General features: G+C 31.8%; 1 protein-coding gene across 1 annotated transcript; it reads right to left on the reverse strand.

Moving 5' to 3' along the window:
• Window positions 1-709: 709 nt before the first annotated feature.
• On the reverse strand, window positions 710-12417 carry LOC148309129 (uncharacterized). Its single transcript, XM_088260612.1, has 4 exons — window positions 12153-12417; window positions 10965-11070; window positions 4257-4425; window positions 710-802 (listed from the first exon to the last, which is right to left on the reverse strand). Exons 1-4 carry the CDS (start codon window positions 12286-12288, stop codon window positions 710-712), a joined length of 504 nt encoding a protein of 167 aa, XP_088116738.1. The 5' UTR covers window positions 12289-12417.
• Between the last annotated feature and the right edge of the window lie 10036 nt (window positions 12418-22453).

Here is a 22453-nt window from a genome sequence, read left to right on the forward strand (position 1 = left end):
GTGCCTAGAGCTTCTGTATCATGAATGCGGCTGGGAGCTTTCAACATGCCTACCGAACATTATCATGGGGTTAGTTCAAGTCTGTTCACTTTGGCTGGCCATCAATTTCAACGCTGATCGTTTAAAATATAATAATAATAATAAAACCCTTATCCGCTCCCCAATGGTGCATAGGGCACTGCGTCATATAAACGCAGTGTTATCTTGATCGTTTACACATGAAGGAAAGGTGATCAGCCCTCCGCTTCAGGTACCAGTCCAGGGTAATATTGAATAAATATGACAGTGAAAAAATCACTTATATTTATTTTACCCCCCTTGGGAATCGAACCCGGGACCTCCAGAACGGTAGCCGAGCGTGCTGACCATTACACTACGGAGGCGGACTAAAATATCGTTTAAAATAGATAGATATTAATTACCACAGAGTGACTGCCAAATAAACAAATGAAATCACAAAAATTGCTTTGTTTTGTGGTCTGCCAGGATGCCTAGAGCTTCTGTGTCATATCCGGGAGTGTGGCTAGAAACTTTCAACATGCCTACCGGACATTATCAGGGGTTATTAGTTCAAGTCTGTTCACTTTGGCTAGCTGTCAATTTCGATGCTAATAGTTTGCGCATGGGTAAGAGTGTTCCACAGGGGAGAGTGTGTGCCCTCGATGGTCCCTTGATCCCCGAGCCCTTGCGCTGAGGAGGCCTGCTGGCGCTATCTTCCCCCTTCCAGGAAGTAGCGAGCTGGCTGGCTCAGGAGGCGGCCGATCTGGAACCTGTCGTCTCTGTCTGGAGTTACCAGATCCACCTGAAATTAAAATATTTGCATATATATCTTCTTCTTCTCCGGTCGTTTCTCTCATTGCTGAGGATAGTGACCCCCCTCCTGGTTTTCTCTGGAAGCTCGGAAAACACTCCGGCATTGGTCCCTGCATTGTGCAGCCTTTAGAGCTCCTTTATATATATATATATATATATATATATATATATATATATATATATATATATATATATATATATATATATATATATATATATATTTATATATATTTATATATATATATATATATATATATATAAAAATATATATATATATATATATATATATATATATATATATATATATATATATATATATATATATATATATATATATATATATATATATATATATATATATATATATATATATATATATATATATATATATATATATATATATATATATATATATATATATATATATATATATATATTCACGAAATTAGTTTTGCATAGGAAGCGAAAATATTATAGGTTCGGAGCTTTCAAATATTCATATAAAAGGGTCTCTGCTAAATAAAAGCCTTCCTCATTTCACCGTAGATGGCTTTAGTGAACTCATATGTATAGTATCATGAGATTAATGATATACATATGTAGGAGATCTAAAAATTTGAGTAGTGTTGTTGTCAATCATGGGTAAAATGCTGAATTTATTTAAAGATTTGGCGTTTAATTTGTAGAACTCTATTTTAATTTATGTATTAAATGTTAAATGAAACACTGTTTTTCTTTTTAGTTAGTTGGTCTACTAATTTGTATTTTATTGTATTTTTTTTACATAAAAATGAATTTTTTGAAAGTTGTTTCGCCTAGTTACAGCATTTTCAAACGAATGTCACAAAATTATTTTTATGTGTTTTTTTAAACTATAAATTACAACTTAGTAGACTCAAAAAATCAGTCTTTGATTTAACATTTAATACATAAATTAGAATGGTGAATGTTGCACTATGTAAAGTGGTCACTTATCCAGTCTATGGCAGGTTATAAGCCCTATGAAAACCCCAACTTCCATATTCTTCTTCACCTATGTTGAGATGTCAAAAATTTTATCATATCTCTTCGTTAACTTTGTGTTCAGGAACTTAGTCACACTTAGAAAGGTGATTAAGTAATTTAAAGTAAAAATATGGTTTTTCTAATATAATTATGAAGGGGAATGTCCTGAATTTTCATGGTCTTCCCCTTAAACATGGTGTAAGTGTAACAATGTACACACAAACACGTATTTACATACTATAATATGTATTTTATACAATTCGCCTAAGTTTACAGGAAATTCGAAGGATTACATGGTTCAAGAATTCTAGAAGGTTCTATATCACAGATTCTCAATTTGAGTGTCGCCACAGAAAACAAAATAGAGCGTGCAGTACCGTACACGTGAAACTTCTCAAAAATAAAGAATAACAGATATTTAATGTGAGACAGAGAGAGAGAGAGAGAGAGAGAGAGAGTTTTTTTGTGCAAAAATATTCCAGATTTGTGAACAAGTATTAAGACACACTCAAAATGTTGTGAATGAAAATAGCTGGCCAAAGATACATAAAAAATCAAATCATATTTTTCTGCGTTTCCCAGGATGTAAAAATACAGGTACTGGTTTTTTACTTCAGGTTGGACGTTTTACAAACCAAATCGGACGTCATATTGTATTTTATTAAAAAGTTATAGTTTAAAAAAATATATTTAAAGTAATGAACTTATGATTCAAAGAAGTATTTATTTAAAATCTTGTCTGACTTCAGTACACATCGCGCGCACAGACTGTGACAGCGCGCCGCGCCGGCTTGCCAACTTGACGACTGACGCACTTGCTAGTTTTAACACGCTAAGGACGGGAAAGGTATTTCTATCCGTTCGGTCGATTAATGCTTAAGGACGGGAAGGGTATTTTTACCTTCTGCGCCGGCCTCATTTCAAAGTCAGAAAAGAAGGAATTATTTAATGTTTTTATATGAATATTATGTACCAATATCTTTGTTAAGGTCTTAACTACAAAAAAATATGTGTACACTTTTATCGAATAATGTTGCCAGTGGTCCTCAGGCCTAAAAAACACCCGTCCGAAATATGTTAAGAATAAAAGATGTGGGCAGGTATTCATACTGACGCGACGGTACTAGTACGTATAAAAAAAAAAAAATAAAAACAACATAACATCAAATTTGTTTTGAAAAAAAAAACAATTTGATTTATTAGGTATCCAATTTAGTTTGTGTGGTGTCCAATTCGCTTTGTAAAACGACTATTTTGAAGTGAAAACCTGTTATAAAGCTGGGTCACGTCTTAGAAAAGGTTTAGAATCACTGATTGAAAGTTTAGTTTGGTTGCTCTTCTCCCTTTCGAGGGATTCTCCTCTCACAGAGATGTCTTAAAACCGCTGACATTAAAATTAGATTATGTTATCTCCTACTCATTGTCAGATATGTACCTACATGTAACATGACAATGGAACTAAGTTTGCGTACCTATTCGAATTGTCATTACTAACTGCTGAATGCGGCTAATACCAAATTTCGATTTAACAGAGTAACACACTACATATTTATCACATTAAAAACTAAGTTTTACATTTTAAATGTGTCCAAATACTTGTTCGCAAATCTGGAATATCTCCAATTATAGGAGTTATTTTTCATATTATTTTTTGACATCTCATCAAAGATGAAGAAGAATATGGAAGTCTTGGCATTTACAGGGCTGACGACCGTCATAGTGTTTAAGTGATCACTTTACACACGTGTTACATTCACCAATTCTACCCATTATGGACAACCACACTACTCAAATTCTTGTAAGTTCTATATATATGAACCAATTTAGAAACCTTGTTCTTGAATCACAAGAAATTCACTAGAAACATCTATTGGTGAGAAGAAAAGAAGCTTTTTATTGAGCAGAAACTCTTATATTAGTATGTGAGGTCCGGATTCTGAATTATAATCAGACACATGAGAAACGCCAGAAAATATTATTTTCATTTTTATAATTTAAGCTTATTATTTGACCAGATAATTTATTGACATCATTTTGAGTGTGTCTAAATACTTGTTCACAAAATCTGGATTATCTCCAATTACAGGAGGAGTTTTTATCATACTATTTTTTAACATGTCATTTGAGATTTTGTGAACAGGTATTGAGACACTCTCAAATGTTGTTAAAAACTATCTTAGTATCTAACTGCTATGCCACTTCCCCGCAGGCGTAGGAAGAGGGAATAGAACGCCATACCAATATGTCTTTGCAAACAAATCTTTGCCACATTCATGTAACTCCTCATAAACTTTATACCCGCAGATTTTTCCGACTCCTAACCTGACAACTTTTAATTATTTAAAATACTTGATTATGACAATTTTTCTTTGGTCTTCCTTCGGTCTTATTTCCAACTACATTCTGGAATTTATTAAAAAATGGATATAAAATATCACCTGAGTAGAGTCCAAATCCGATCTTTCCTCCAGCACAGTGGCCAAGTCAAGCGAAGGTCGATCTCTTGCCTTGGCCAGACTAGCAGTCCTATTGGCTCTACCAGCTCCAAGACGAACTAACGAGAGTCCAGCGCTGGTCATGCCGCAGTTGCGTCTCCTGGCGCGCTCCCTGAAAAATAATTCTCATTCTAATTATAATTATAATTCTCATTCCAATTTTTATTATAATTCTCATTCTAATTTTAATTGTAATTCTCACTCTAATTATAATTTAAATTCTCATTCTGATTTTAATTGTTATTCTCATTCTTATTATAATTATAATTCTCATTCCAATTAAAATTATAGTTCTCACTTTAATAATTATTATATTTATAATTCTTATTATAATTATAATTCTTATTGTTATTCTTAATCTCATGCTCACTCTAATTCTAATACTCATTCTTACTTGTTCTTCACTTTAATTCTCATTTTTGTTTTCATTTTTCATCAATAATTAAAATTCTTATTCTAATTATAATTATAATTCTTATTGTCATTCTTAATCTCATGCTCACTCTAATTCTAATACTCACTCTCACTTGTTCTTCACTTTAATTCTCATTTTCGTTTTCATTTTTCATCAATTTCATATTTTAATTTGTCTAATTCTCATTACAATTCTCATTATAATTCTCGTTTTCATTGTGAAAGAACGTGAAAGTGAAAGAGTTCAGGATGTAAGACATAACCTCTATACGAAAATGTAAATGGAAGAAGAAAACTAGTCAGGAAAAATAAAATAGCAGTAATGGTAACTACACACTCCTACACGTAAAAGCTTATCACTTGCGTGTTGTAGTGAATTTTTCTTTGAATTGCAAAATAAATCCAATCCCCCTTTTTTCGGCGTATTCTGTCATCCTGGTTTAAGACAAATTACTTGTCATTTTCTTTTCAATACACCTACTGCAGCCTCCAAGTCAGAAATCTATTTTCAGCTTCATGGGATGTAGTAGTAGGAACATACACACATACAGGATGGCGCAAAATGAATCACCCTATCGGAAGATGTTATAATTTATGCAAATGGCGTCGTAAATCAATCATATTTGAAATTTGTGAACTAAACAGCTGGAATATACAAAAAAAATAATATGGCGCAAAATTAATCATCTTCAAAATTAATAACTTTTTTAGTATTGTTTTTCGACATCTTAATTATAACCCTTATCCGCACCCAATGGTGCATAGGGCACTGCATCGAATAGACGCAGTGTTATCTTGATCATTACTTACATGAATGCAAGGTGATCACTCTTGCGCTTCAGGAACCAGTCCAGGGTAATATTAAATGAATATTACAGTGTAAAATCACTAATATTCATTTTCAACCCCCCTGGGAATCGAACCCGGGACCTCCAGTACGGTAGCTAAACACGCTGACCATATCACCACGGAGGCGGACAAAATCGACATCTTAAAATAGATGAAAAAGAATATAAAAGTCTGGGCATGTACGTGGCTTACAGCCATCATAGGCTGGTTTAAGTGATCACTTTACGCACGTGTGACATTCACCAATTCTACCTATGATTGACAACCACACTACTGAAATTCTATGAAAAATGATTCGTATAGTCGGAGATAAACCAGATCTGTGAACAAGTATTCCGACACATTTAAAATGTTGTAATTTTTTACTAAATAATAAAATATGATTTTAAGTAGTGGAAATATTTATTTCGACTTTTACAATTTTTTATGTTGAGTGAAAAATATGTTATCCGTCAAGTGTCTGCCGCCAGTGTTGATATACATTTGTGCCCGTTTTATCAATTTGTTAGTATACTGCAGCCTGCAACTATCTAGTTCACAAATCGCTCACTCCTTTCAAGAATATCATAAATAAAAAATCGTCAATTTTCAGTTGTGCTTGTTTTCGGAATGCCCAGAAAATGTACTATATCCCAGCAAAAGAGGCATATTTTTAACTTAATATTTACCAGCTACAGGGCAGAAAGTGTTGTTTTTGCATTATGAAGAAAAGGTATTGTTTTATTATTTTTTTCGTCTCCTAACCCTTATCCGCACCCAATGGTGCATAGGGCACTGCATCGTAGCGACGCAATGTTATCTTGATCGTTAATTGCATGAAGGCAAGGTGATATTAAATAAATATGAGATTGAAAATCGGCCATATTTATTTTGACCCCCCTGGGAATCGAACCCGGGACGTCCAGCATGGTAGCCAAACGCGCTGACCACTGCGCTACGGAGGTAAATATTTTATATTGTTATTTTTACAAATAAACTTAATATTTTTCAAATGGAGAAAAAAACCTTCAGGTTTTACCTTTAAAGATCTGTTGCACAGTAAAAAGTTCAATGAGTGGCTTGGTATTTATTTCTAATATCTTGCATTATATTTTTAAATTTTAAAAACGTTCTCCTGAAAAATCAAGTTTGTTGATTTATGACGTTCTTGAAAGGAGTGAGCGAAATGTCAAATATGATTGACGTACGACGCCATTTGCAAAAATTATAACATCTTCCCATAGAGTATTTTATTTTGCGCCACCCTGTAAAACACAGATACCAACCAGTATATCCGTCGACATTTAATCTCGTCGACTTATTCAGCAAATCCTTTTCATTCGTAGTAATCTCATTTGTGAGCTAATCTCAGTTAAATTTGTTGTGAAAGCGAGGATTTCAAATAGTGCAATTAGTTTATTTCTGCATAACTGAACCACTGAAAAGTCGTAATAAGCTTATAGAACTTTGTCTTTGAAAACAATCTCTGCCTATTCTACATTAATGCATCTCCTCATACATAATCATTTATTTATTTAAACGTTATGTCCAGAAAAGAAAAAAAGTACATTGGCGGGCTTATTGCTGATAAGAAATATCTTCCAACCAACCAAAAACAGACGAGTGATATTGATCAAAACGTTTGATACCATATACAGCTCTTTGCAATCAGAGGGTAGATAGTACTTAATAATAATAATATAATAATAAACCCTTATCCGCACCCTAATGGTGCATAGGGCACTGCGTCATATAAACGCAGAGTTATCTTGATCGTTTACACATGAAGGAAAGGTGATCGGCCCTCCGCTTCAGGTACCAGTCCAGGGCAATATTGAATAAATATTACAGTGAAAAAAACACTTATATTTATTTGACCCCTCTGGGAATCGAACCCGGGACCTCCAGAACGGTAGCCGAGCGTGCTGACCATTACACTACGGAGGCGGACATAGTACTTGAACGTTTAAAACAAAGGCGGAGATAGTACTTGAACATTTAAAAACATAAATTACAAAATATGATAATAAGGAGGGCAGAGGAAAAAGGGAGTTTAGGGAAGGATGTAGAGGGACAAACTAAGGGAGGAGGTTTGAAGGACAGCTAGGATTCTAATGATAAAAAGTAATGTCTCAAACGTTTCTTAAAAGTTATAAGAGAAGGTGCATTTATTACAAGGAGAGGTAATTCATTCCATAGTCTGGCCACTTGGACAGAGTCTCGATTATTCCTACTCATAACGTGACCACGCCTAAGTATTTTAAATACTTGATCATGTCTATTTATCCTTGGTCTTCCTCTGCTCCTATTTCCAATAGCATTCGGCTCATATATTAGTTTTTCTGTTCTTTCTTTACTCATTTTTTTGTGTGTGTATTAGGTTAAAAACAATAAAAATGTATTAAAAAATAGCTCCACCGACAAGACACACAAGGTGTCTTGGTGAGTCTCTGCAAAAAATGTTCTTAATATGTAAAAATTGTGATTTAAATAAATGTACCTTTACAAATAAAATAAAATAAAATCTTTCTACATGCCCAAACCATCTGAACCCACCTTTCTTGATTTTATCTATAATGCTTATCTCAACCTTGCATGTTTTTTTTTATATCCACCATTAGAACATCCATCGTTTATTAAATTTTTAATGAATAAACATGATTTAAAATGAACAATTTCAATACTTTTTTCGTGGCACACTTTTAAAAACGCGATGTGACGCTAAGTCTAAAAATATATCCATAATTGTTTAATGATGGTTATAATATCTTGATCGAACCGAAGTAGATTAACAGTGTAAAATTTGGTCATGCTTTATGTTTGAAGCTCTCGTTTCCAAACATTCCAAGTTTTTTATTTATTGTTTCGGCATTAACTTTGTGGTAAGACATGTTACAATGATTAAGGAAACACTTGTTTTTAGTTAGTTTAATCCAAAAAACCTAAATTCTAATAATAATTTATTAAATAATATATTGTTTCAAAATTCTTCACCTTTGCTTTCCATTTTTCCTTTGTTTTCAAACACCGCCCCTTGACTAACCCCCTCTCCCTAACTTTCCCCTCTCCTTATTTACAGAACAATTTTATATTTTAGTTATTATTCAGACCTGACGATGGAAGTTTAGCTTCGGAAACTAGTAGTCTTTAATAAAACTCAAGTGATATAGAAACAAGTGTTTCCTTAATCATTCTAAGTTTTTGTTTGTAATAAATTTATAATATAAGTATGTGCTCAATTATAAGGGGCCCAGGGTGCCGATAAGTGTTAGCCCAGAGGGCTAGACTATTTGATTTAACATACTCATATCATCTGCTGTTTACATACACAACCACTCGACATCTGAAATGGAAAACACTGTCCAACATGACGCATTTTATCTCAATACGAGACATATTCGAAAAAGAGAATATGCTAAAAATTGTAAATTAAATACAAAACAGCTGGTAACAGTTGTGTGTTTTCACAAAATTTGTTTAAAATTTGTTTAAAATTTCCTTAAAATTTGGCACATGTCAGGTTTTGTGAAATGTTGGATTTTTTTTGTTGAAAAAAATATTACAGTATATGCCTTTAATTCCCACGAGTTTTATACTAAACTCATTTTGGGACCATTACATAGTTTCACACTTTTGTTTATCTACTGACCTTATACGTGTAAAAAAAATATATTTATTCAGCCCTATTCATAATGTGTGAATTGAAACAAAAGTAAAAGGGATAAATATTATACGAAGATATAATGAAACCAGCAAAACAATACTACAAAGTTTAATAAAAACATTTTTCATTTTCATCTTTTTGATTTTTTGTATTCTATTATAATCAAATAATTGTAGTTTATGTTGGCACTTAATATTTAATTTTATTTCTGATTTTATCTATTGTATTCTTGCCAGTGCGCTTTACTATGACCTAAAATATAATGTATAACCACACACAGGACATGCCTTTGTGAGATCTTTTTTGTATTAATATGTTTTTTTGTACTTTTTTTTTAAAACGGTAAAATTCAAAAGGGTAACATCAAAAACTAAATTACAGAAAGTAAAGTATGTAAACAAATACATTTAAAAAAAGTCACTAACCACAAAATTCATTCAAACCCTTATCCACACCCTATGGTGCATAGGGCACTGCATCATATAAACGCAGTGTTATCTTGATCATTTATTTACACATGAAGGAAAGGTGATCAGCCCTCCGCTTCAGGTACCAGTCCAGGGTTATATTGAATTAATATTACAGTGAAAAAATCACTAATATTTATTCGACCCCCCCTGGGAATCGAACCCGGAACCTCCAGTATGGTAGCCGAGCGTGCTAACCATTACACTACGGAGGCGGACTTTTTTTTAACTATAAAAACCAAATAGAAACCTAATGTATAAACAAGGAAATTACCTGTCACACGTAAATGTATAAATTATGAGACTCCAAAACAAACTGTTTGACGTTTTAATAAACAATGTCAAACGATAATAATTATAATTATTTTAGATAATTCATATAGTGCCGTTATCGTAAAATACTACCTCAAGGCGCTTATACAAATAAGGATTCTGATATGAAAATGATATTGATAGAAAAAAAAAATAATAAAGAAAAACGTCGTCAATCGGCTGAGTCTGAAGGGGGGAAAGTGGAGTCACCGTATAAAAAAAGTTGTATATATATTGGAAGTGACAACATACATATAATGTTTTTTTTTTCAATTGAAATTCTATGATGTGATAATCTATGATTGAAATTCGTATTTTTTTAATTCATTAGAAATATTTTTTTAAAATATTTAAAGAAATAATCAAATTAGTATTTATGGATTATAGTCATGTACAAATTCCGGGGTTTTGCCTGATGTCCCAATAAAAGGAAACGGATAGTAAAAATGAGTTATAATTTTATATTATTTTCAGGCTTTTGGAGCGACGCAGTCTTCGACGCGCCTTCTTCTCGGTTTTCTTGGGCTGGAGCATGGCCATGATATTGTCAATGTACCATATAACGCCTGTAAGTTAGTTATTCAACAAAAAAATGTCATTTATTTACTGATTTGGCGTTTAATTTGTAGAATTCCATTTTAATTTATGTATTAATTTTATGTATTAATTTATGTGTTAAAACTGTGACTTAGAATTGTATAGCTACTAAGGACCGTAGTCCATTTGATCTTCACATTCGTTTGATAATGCCCTAACAAGGCGAAACAATTGTCACAATATAATTTTTTATATGTTTTTGTTAATAAAATACAATTAAGTAGACTCAAAAAATCTGTGTTTGATTTAAAATTAATACATAAAAAAAATGTCAGTCAAACCTGTATTTTCTATGCATCTTGTTAGTTGTATTCAGGTGTGTTTAGGTGTGTTTTTTGTTCACAAAAGATGTAATCAGTTATAAATTACCTCGCAAGTTTTGCCCGTCTTCTGAGACAGCAGATCACAAGTAGCGCCAGAAGAGGAAATCCCAAGATGCAGGACACGATAGGGACTATCACGGATTCAGGAGAGACTAGAAGTATAAATCAAAATTATATTAGATTTTTTTTATCTTGCACATAATATAAATAACAATTTGTTATACTGTGTCCTCACTAGGTTTCCTCGTGAAGAGGGCACATTTTACAATATTATTTTTTCTGTTAAATTATAGATATAATTGGATGCAGCGTAAGCTGGAGTCTTAGGTTCGATTGGTTTTGTTTTAGTTTTTATTTTGGGTATAGTTTTAATTATTGTTTTCGTTTTTACTTTTATTTTCTTTTTAGTGTATTTATTTATTTATTATTATTTTTGTCCGCCTCCGTAGTGTTATGGTCAGCACGCTCGGCTACTGTTTTGGAGGTCCCGGGTCCGATTCCCAGGGGGGGGGTCAAATAAATACAAGTGATTTTTTCACTCTAATATTTATTCAATATTACCCTGGACTGGTACCTGAAGCGGAGGGCTGATCACCTTTCCTTCGTGTGTTAACGATCAAGATAACACTGTTTATATAATGCAGTGCCCTTTGCACCTTGGGGTGCGGATAAGGGTTTGAATTGAATTATTTATTTATTTATATATTTTTTTATTTTTGGTAAAATTTTGTCTAGTAACTAGGGTTGTGTTCAATTTTACTATCAATAAATAGATAAATGATTTAAAAAAAATTACATATAATTTCATTTACAGATTTTAAAACAATAATTTATTTTGGTCGCTATTACATTGTGATCCAATGTTGCAATATGTACAACTCCCATCTTAGCTGAAGATTGATTTCCAATAAAATGTTTACTTGTATTGAAAATCTTAATTTTACCTAAATGGGTTCGATTTCCCTAGTAAAATAAAAACAACACAAACAAACACGGATCAAAGAAAAACGAAAAATAATAAAATAAAAATAAAATCAAATAAAAAAATGAACAAAACGAAAACAGAAACAAACAAAAAAAAAACAAAAAAACAATCAAACCCACAACGCCAAATTTACTTCCTAAACAAGGTGTTGATAAATTAGGTGCAGCTTAGGAAAATCTGAAAAACAATGTTTTCTGCCATCGTAATTTTTCAATTTGAGATTGAACCATAGTCAATATTTCCACGTACCTGTCGGGTATATTATTATGGCCGGTCTCTGTTTGCTGTTCGTGTTGACGATTATTTTGCTCGGAGGTACAGTCACGCCCAAAATATGAACCCCTTTAGTTCCCAAAGGAGGTGATATAACAGCCGGCGTTGACATTGTATTTTTTATGAGTCTTTTTTAAAGCAACTGATAAACTACACCCTTTTCAAAGCGTCACTTTCACTTCACTGTTAGAATGTTTGAAATAGTTCATACACATTTTTTTACTACCTTATAATTTTTACAAACTTATCTGAAAACAAAGAAAAACATATTAATTATTTTAAAAAAAAAACCTAGCCAATAAATAAAGTTTCTTTTTGTATGTTTCTCGCATTTACTTTGCGGCACATTATATAAACTTTATAAAATTAAACTACTTTATTTTTAACCACTTTTTATTGGCTCGTTTCTCCAACCGGTTTCGACAAGAACCTTGTAATCATCAGGGCTAAAAAAGTACCATGTTAAACCCTTATGATGACAAGGTTCTTGTAGAATCCGGTTGGAAAAAAAAAAACAAATAAAAAGTAATTAAAAACAAAGAAGTTCTTTTTTATAATATTAATAAATAAAGAAGCTGGCAGAATGAATTTAAATAAAAAATAAAACAATTTATTTTTCTTATTATTCTGAGTGTATAACTGTATGATAAGAAACAATTTTCGGGTGTTTTAATTTTACATCAAGAATGCGGATAATTTTAATAAAGATGAACGCTGCCAGAAAAAAAGGAATAACAAGAATTTTTTTTTAATTTTCTTCGTTAACAGGCTGAATTTGTTCAGGTGGAATTTCAGCGTCGCTTTCAGCCAGACTACCTGAAACAATTGAAAAACATTAATACATTTTTGAAATTCTGCTTTATGGGCTGGAATGCGTTATGAGCTAATCCTAATTTTAATTTATTTTGCGAGAAAAATGGGGGAGCTTTATGTATAATAGGTAGGGAAGCATATTCGGAATGCTGTAGGCAATATGGAATACATTTTTACAGTAGACAGACAAAGACGATCAAATCAAAAATCCAATTAAAAAATTAATTATTTATGAAAAAAATGCGTCATTAATTTTTACTTATTTACAATATTTTGAATTTGGCTATGTCTTTGTTCTCACATCAATTTTAATTTCAATTTATTTATTTATAATTAACATACACATTACAAACTTAAATTTAAAGCGTGTACATTAACAAAAATAGAAAATAAGTAAGAATACCATTGTTAAAGGTGTTGAATCTCGCTTTGGAAAACTCGTTCAGACACATGGAACAGATCAATATCCAATGAGATATTGTTCAACATAGCAGTAGCACGTCATAAATAAAAAAAATCGTCAATTTTTAGTTGTGCATGTTTTTGGAATGCCCGGAAAATCTACTATATCCCAGCAAAACAGGCATATTTTTAACTTAATATTTACCCGCTACAGGGCAGAAAGTGTTGTTTTTGCATTTTGAGGAAAAGGCATTGTTTAATTATTTTTTGAAATATAATAAATATTTTTCAAATGCAGAAAAACCTTCAGGTTTTACCTAAAAAGATCTGTTGCACAGAAAAAAGTTCAATGAGTGGCCTGATATTTATTTTTGATACATTGTGTTATATTATTAAACTTTAAAAACGTTCTGAAAAATCACAAATTTGACATCTCAAAGATGAAGAAGAATATGGAAATCTGGGCATTTACGGGGCTGACGACCGTCATAGGCTGGTTTAAGCGATCACTTTACATACGTGTAAAATTCACCAATTCTTCCCGTTGTTGACAACCAATTGGTGTAACATTCACCAATTCTACCCATTATTGACAACCAATTGGTGAATGTTACACGTGTGTAAAGTGTCACTTAAACCAGTTTATGACGGTCGTCATCCCCGTAAATGCCCAGACTTCCATATTCTTCTTCATCTTTGATGAGATGTCAAAAAGTGATATTTCTTCATGTCTGTTACTCTTTCAATGGTTTGTCTTTTTAAGCAATTAGTATAAAATGGTTATAACATATTGCAAGACAGGAACATATTGCTTGACTAGACCCCACAAGATGGACCCCGAGAATTTCACGATGGAGATCTTGGGAGAACAAAAGAGGTGTCGGAAGACCCCAAAAGATATGGTCCGACGACATAGTCGCTGTGGAGGGTGGAAACTGGCTGCAAGCAGCAACCATCCGGAGGAAATGGAAAGAAGGGGAAGAAGCTTATACCCAGCAGTGGAGGTCAGAGGGCTCATGAAGAAGAAGAAGAAGAAGATAAAACGGTTAAGGTCATTATTTATTCAAGTAAATTAATAAACTTGTACTGTGTGGCTGCGCGCACTGCCAACTAAATTAAATGTGGCATTTTGAAAGCGGTGGAGATTATTTACATTTCGGTGGACTCGTGTACGTAGTCATTTCAATTTCAAGAAATGTCCGGTGAGTACTGCCGTTGGAGTAGGGTAAAATATCACTATGGTAGAGTCATTGACCACTGGTAGTATCAGTCAATCGCATATATGTGTATTTATATATATATATATATATATATATATATATATATATATATATATATATATATATATATATATATATATATATATATATATATATATATATATATATATATATATATATATATATATATATATATATATATATATGTATATATTTATATATATATATATATATATATATATATATATATATATATATATATATATATATATATATATATATATATATATATATATATATATATATATATATATATATATATATATATATATATATATATATATATATATATATATATATATATATATATATATATATATATATATATATATATATATATATATATATATATATATATATATATATATATATATATATATATATATATATATATATATATATATATATTTATTTTATTTTGTCTTTGTTTAAGTTGTACTACTATTATTTAGTAATGGGTGGGGAGCGGTCACTACCTTTTTATTACAGTTACATTACTGTTACTCCTAGCTCTATTACCAATACATAGATGTCTCTTATGAAGTTCTAGTGATTCAAGAACAAAGTTTCGAAGTTGGTTCACATATATATAGAACTTCCAAGAATTTGAGTAGTGTGGTTGTCAATAGTGGGTAGAATCGGTAAATGTTACACGTGTGTAACATTGGTCGTCAGCCCCGTAAATGCCCAGACTTCCATATTCTTCTTTATCTATGTTGAGATGTCAAAAAAATGGTTTATTTTCATCTCTATTGGTAACTGGTATATTAAAGAGGTAAGTTTTTAACAGCTGATTTTCAGCTAATGAAGAAATAATGCCACCTCTTCATTTTACTGCAGGGGTAGGCAGAGAGGATGAAACGCACACTCGTCTGTCCTGACATACACCTCTAGCTTCCTTCACATCCACACATCTAGATATATTGATCAAACTGGAAACACAGTGTGCGAGAGTCACTAAAAACATCTATGGTAGGATGAAGAAAGCTTTTATTAAGCAGAAACCCTTTCATTTGTTAGAAGAAACAAATATCCACTTAATTTTATATAAAACTTATACATATAAGCAAGGTGAATAAAAGATGCAACTTAAATGAAACCGGTTGGTCAAGGTGTACTTATAATAAAAAAGTGGTCGGAACAAAGTTGTTTAATTTTATAAAGTTTAAAAAATGCAACTCCTGTTTAAAAAAATTTTAAAAAAAATATGCCAGTCAAAAGTTGAAATAGGGGAGAGGTTTCAATCAACGAATTTTAAAAATTATGGTTACTTTTACTTTTAACTTTAACGGGCAATTACTATACGGAGTACCCCATATTTTTTATACCACAACACCGTAAATTTCCCATCGGGTTTACAGCTATACCGCGCAAACACCATACACGGCTAGTAAACATTAGAGACGTAACTACAAATGTAATACAAGTTGCTCGACGAATTGAATCTAACTTACGCTTATACCTGTTAGTAAAAGCCCAGCATTTTGTTAAGTCGCAACTCAATTTTCTCTAAATCCAGATAACATTTTACGTAATTGATTAAAATAAGTTTTTCTTCCAAATAATTATATGGTTTTGAAAAAAAAGAGTTTTGAATGTTAGAAAAGGGTTGTTCAAGGGTAATGAGTAAAAAAAATATATAAAAAAATATTTATACTATAAACAAGTATTCTATTCTATTCTAAAAAACAAACAAAAAATTAAATTTACATTTTTTTTAATCGGGAGTGGAAAGAAGTGTTACCTCTCCGACGGTCAGCCGTTGATTGAATTTTGCATTACGTTGTATCCCCTTAAGCTACGAAAACATAATAAAATCTTATCTTCCTTATTCATTGAGTCTTAAAAATCCTTTAATAGCCTTTTTCGAAGGTCTTCTTTCTCTCTTAACATTCCCGACACTCTCTCATTTCCGACATTCTCCAGAGGTTTCACTTAAAAATAAATTAAGAATAATGTTTTTAGTGAAATGAAATGAAAATTCAAGAATTTTATGCTTTACATTTATAACAAGACATATTTTTCTGCTATTCAGAATATTAAAATAATTAATCAGGGAAAAAGCTTATTTTTGTGTAAGCTTAAAAACGAATTATTTTAAGCTTTTTGCAGAATTACAGTTGTTAAAGAATAATGTAATCTTCTTTTATAAATAGCTCTATTCATATATTGATTTTCCGGAATTGTTGGAACGTATATGCTTCAGAGTTCCCTGTCTAATGACCAGGGCATCTGACACTTTAGCGCTTCCCACGAGTAGAACAAAATCTTAACAATGTTCACAACATTTTGAGTGTGTCCAAATACCTGTTCACAGAATCTGGATTATTTCCAATTACAGGAGTTATTTTCATTTTTTTTTGACATTATTGACAAGAATTTGAGAAGTGTGGTTGTCAATAATGGCTAGAATAGGTGAATGATACACGTGTGTAAAGTGATCACTTAAACCAGCCTATGACGGTCGTCAGCCCCGTAAATGCCAGACTTACATATTCTTCTTCATCTTTGATGTCAAAAAGTATTATAAAATATTTTTTAAATAAAAATATGTCAAAGATTTTCATATATTTTTTTAAATAGATATTTTGCCTAGAAAGGGTTGACGCGGTTTATAATAAAACTTGAGTCAACCCTTGTTTTCGGGGTGAAATTCGACAGCAGTATAAATTAATACGACAGATACCCCGTCTCCGCCTAGCAGGGCAGTGTGCAAAAATCGTTTGGGGGGTAGTTAATTCAAGCTGACTAATAGCAAGGCCCAACCCTTAAACTGGCCTTCAACTGACTTCCACCGCTGCGACAGCGGAATATGAACAGCGCGAATTTATATCCGGGTCCTAATTAAGAAAAATTTCGGTGGTGAATAATTTTCATCTCATTAAAATTGCTTCACGAGGGCTCATGACCAGAATGATAAATGACCACTTTACAAATTATATCTTTCGACATCTTAACACAGATGAAAGAGAATATGGAAGTCTCGAATTTTGGACCTAACATACAAATTAAAGGGTTTCTGCTCAATAAAAAAGCTTCTTTCATCTCACCAATAGATGTCTCTAGTGAAAATTTTAGTGATTCCAGTAAAATGTTTCAAAATTGGATCATATAGTATATACAGAGCTTCCAAGAATTTGAGTGTGGTTGTCAATCTCTATTAATAATATATATATATATATATATATATATATATATATATATATATATATATATATATATATATATATATATATATATATATATATATATATATATATATATATATATATATATATATATATATAACATACACAAATTCTACCCATGATTGATAGCCACACAACTCAAATTCTTGGAAGTTCTTTATACTATTTCTACTACTAATACCATCGCGCCGTTTCCCCGCAGGAGTAGGCAGAGAGGATGGATCGCCACACTTTTCTGTCCTGACATTCACTCCTCGCCTCCTTCACATCCATACATCTAGTCATACATGCCCTCCGATTACACAGACTTTTGACACCGCCAGATTTAAGTTCTATATATATGTATATATATATATATATGATCCAATTTCGAAACATTGTACTTAAGTCATTTATTTTCACTGGTGACATCTATTGGTAAGATGAAGAAGCCCCATAAATGCCCATGTTCTTCTTCATCTATGCTGAGATTTCAAAAAATGATATGATAAATATCTCCTATAATTAGAGATAATCCAGATTTGTGAACAAGTATTTGGACACACTCAAAATGCTGTTAAATAAAAATTATGTTGTATCAACACACAAAAATAAATAGTAAAACTGTGACCCGTACAGCAGGAGCTTTCGTCGAAGCTAAATGTACTTTTACATAATTTTAAAAGTTCTCTGCAGCAATACCTCCCTCTGCCCATGTTTCGAGAAACTAAAGCTCGGTAAAGGGTCGCGAAGGGGCATGAAAAGTTATACACCTGCCGATTTTCGCAAATTTTTACCGGGAAAGTCGAAAATTCCCGAGCACATGGAAGACATTACACCTGGCTTTATATTTTTATATGCATAAATGAAATTCCAAGGGTTGGGGACCTATTCGCAATCATATTCGTCATTGTTGAAATACATTTCAATCCTTCGTCATATATAAAAAAAACTTGATTTTTTTAGGAGATGGTTTTTAAAATGATTAAAGAAAACACTTGTTTTATACCACTTGAGTTTTATTAAAGACTACATGTTTCGGAAGTTAAACTTCCATCATTCAGGTCTGTATAATAACTAAAATATAAAATATAAAATAATTCTATAAATACGGAGAGGGAAAAGATAGGGGGAGGGTTTTACTCAAGGGGCGGAGTTTGAAAACAAAGGAAAAATGGAAAGCAAAGGTGAAGAATTTAACAATATATTATTTTATAAATTATTATTAGAATTTAAGTTTTTTTGGATTTCTAAATTTTCTAAATAATTCATTATTTGGCCTTCATGTGGAATAAGGTGTAATAATTTTAATTTACGAGAGTGGAATGAGTGATTTGTATCTATTATGTGATTTGAGAATTCCGAAAAATAATTACTAACTGACCGCTACGATGTTCTTTAATTCCAATCTTTAAATTTCTCGTGGTTTGGCCTATGGCTTATAATGGCTTAATGTCTAATACATTCGCATGTCTAGTGCATTACATTGCACATATCGGAGGCTCGATTTAAAATTAAATTTTGATGACTTGGTGCGCATTTTAGGGAATATAAATATTTAAATAAAAATTAAACACTTGAATAATCCACTTAATTGAGTTTTATTTTTATTCACGACTAACTTAAAACCAGTTTTAATTTGTACCAGAAGATGAAAACAACTGTCGTTTTCGAAACTAGTCATAAATAAAAATAAAACTCAATTAAGTGGATTATTCAAGTGTTTAATTTTTATTAAAATAATCATGTCATTCCACAAAGTTAATGCCGAATCAATAAATAATGGAATATAAATAATTTTTGTTTCTTCGAAAAGTAAAAAATGATTATTCATATAAATATAATAAAAATAATCTTTAATTTATATTTGTGGTATTATTTATTAAACCTTTTCGAAATAAAAAAAATGCCTTGAGAATTGCACCCTTAAAGTGTTACAATATTGAAGTTCCAACTCCTCCGATTCTAAAGTCGAAATCATATTCCAGGGGTGTAAAAACTTTCCCTATTCAACATTACTATAAAATCGTGTGCGTATAAAGGAAAATTTAATAATTTTCACACAGAAATATCCGAAAATTTCCTATCGGGGACATTAGTTTTTAAAAAAAATACAGGGTAGTAAAATAAAATTTTTATAGTTGAATTATTTCACGTTAAAAAAAATAGGTTAATAAAATTATCTTGGGTTCACTTAAAACTATAAACAATAAAAGAAAACTTAATTTAACCTAAAAGTTTTCTCAAACTTTAAACGTACCTACGTATGGTATGGTTTTTCAAAAAGAGTTTGTAGGAGTTTACATATTGTTTAAGTTTTCTTATATTCGTGATCTCATATTTAAGCTTTTTCGGTGCCTATCTCCGCTTATCTTTACTTCTAAACTTATGTCTAAAATAAACATAAATACATGTAGTAAAATTTGTGTACGTTTTTATATAAGTGCATTTATATATAATTGAGAAGACGCATTCGTATAATTTATATTTTTAACTATTATAGTTGTAGTCGAGTACACGTTATTGGGACTTAGTATGGTGAAATGGAAAATAATGAAAAAAAAAGAAACATACATTTCAAATATGTTTAATTTCACAATGCCTGTGAATCAATGAATACATTAAATCCATTAAAACCACAAAAGAGTAAGATATATAATAAAATATATATAAAACCCTTATCAGCACCCAATGGTGCATAGGGCACTGCGTCATATAAACGCAGTGTTATCTTGATCGTTTACACATGAAGGAAAGGTGATCAGCCCTCCGCTTCAGGTACCAGTCCAGGGTAGTATTAAATAAATATTACAGTGAAAAAATCACTTATATTTATTTTACCCCCCTCGGGAATCGAGCCCGAGACCTCCAGAACGGTAGACGAGCGTGCTGACCATTACACTAGGGAGGCGGACTAAAATATATAAATGTAAAAAATTAGATTATTGAAATAATGATGAAAACCTATCAGCGACAGCTTAACTGGCTGTGCACAATGGAGTCCACGTTCCAACCTAATTCATTAAAATAAAAGTGTGGAGTTGTCATATGAAGAATGAAAGCAGAAAAATGTGCGGTTGTGTGAAATATGTTATGTGAATAGTGATATAAGGAAAGAATGCAGGGCTGAGATAAGCATTATCGATAAAATTAAGAAAGGTGTGTTGAGATGGTTTGAGCATGTTAATCAAATGAGTTTGTTGAGGTAAATGTAGTTGGTAATAAAAGGAGAGGAAGACCGAGGAAAACTTAGCTAAGTATTTGAAATACTTGGCGTAGTCAGGTGAGAAGATTTTATAATTTGAAATTTGAAATAATATATATATATATAACGATATTTTTTCAAATTTGGTTTTAAAGTCAGTATAAATATAAAAATTAGAGCGGGGAGAAGTTGTCGTATATCTATATAAGGAAACGAATATCTTTAACTACTAATTTTTACAATATTGTGTGAAGTATTAGAAGTATTGTTTCAAATGTAATATTAAAGTATGTGTAAATATGTATGTAAGTCTCATCAAAGATGAAGAAGAATAGCACAAAAACTCAGTCTCTTTTTTGGAGAGGCACAGCAAATCTAAAACTATATGTTTGCCATATGTATAAATGTTAAGAAATTGTATTATGTTGTACTTAAAAATGTAACTATATTAAATGCTGACCCAGACTGTAAATTCTCAGACTTCTATATTCTTCTTTGTCTTTGATTAGGTGTCAAAAAATAATACGAAAATAACCCCTGCAATTAGAGATAATCCGGATTTTGTAAACAAGTATTTGGACACAATCAAAATGTTGTAAATGTATTAAAGAAACTATGATCATGTATTTCAAACACTTGGGCGTGATCAGGTCAGAATTCAGAATAATCGGCAGTTACATATGAGGAGATGCATGAATATGAAAGAGGCGAAAATTATTCACAAAGACAGCGGTGGTGAAAGCTAGCGGTTCACAACGGCGTGCTGGTACCAACACTAATGTATGAAAGCGAAACATGGAACTGGCATAGGAAGGATGAAAGCAGAGTGAACGCTGTTGAAATGCGTTCCCTCAGACGAATGTGTGGAAAAATAATTGTATGACAGAATTAAAAACGAAGATATAAGAAAGGAATGTAAGGCTGAACGAGGAATAATTGAAAAGATTAGGAAGAGTTCTTTACGGTGGTATGGACATGTGGAGCGAATAGATAACGAGAGAATGACTAAGAAAATATATGTGGTGAATGTGAGAGGGAAAACAGAACGAGGACGACCGAAAAAGACTTGGCACGATCAGATCAATCAGAACCTAAAATCTGGGGGTGTCAAAAGTCTGCGTAATCGGAGGGCATGTATGACTAGATGTATGAATGTGAAGGAGGCGAGGAGTGTATGTCAGGACAGAAGAGTTTGGCGTTCCATCCTCTCTGCCTACCCCTGCGGAGAAACGGCGTGATGGTAGTAGTAGTAATAACAGTAGCAAGACAGCAGTGTAGCATTGTATTCTCCCTGCCTACTCCTGCGGAAAGCGTTGTGATTCTTTGGTAGTTAGGTAATTAAACAACTAGCCCTTAAGAAACTACTTTCTAGACATCGACCACATGGAGTTGTGAGAGCATTCCACAAGA

The sequence above is a fragment of the Brachycentrus maculatus genome, unplaced genomic scaffold, assembly GCF_059751285.1.
Source record: "Brachycentrus maculatus isolate JH-2025_06_01 unplaced genomic scaffold, ASM5975128v1 h1tg000139l, whole genome shotgun sequence".
Lineage (NCBI taxonomy): Eukaryota > Metazoa > Arthropoda > Insecta > Trichoptera > Brachycentridae > Brachycentrus > Brachycentrus maculatus.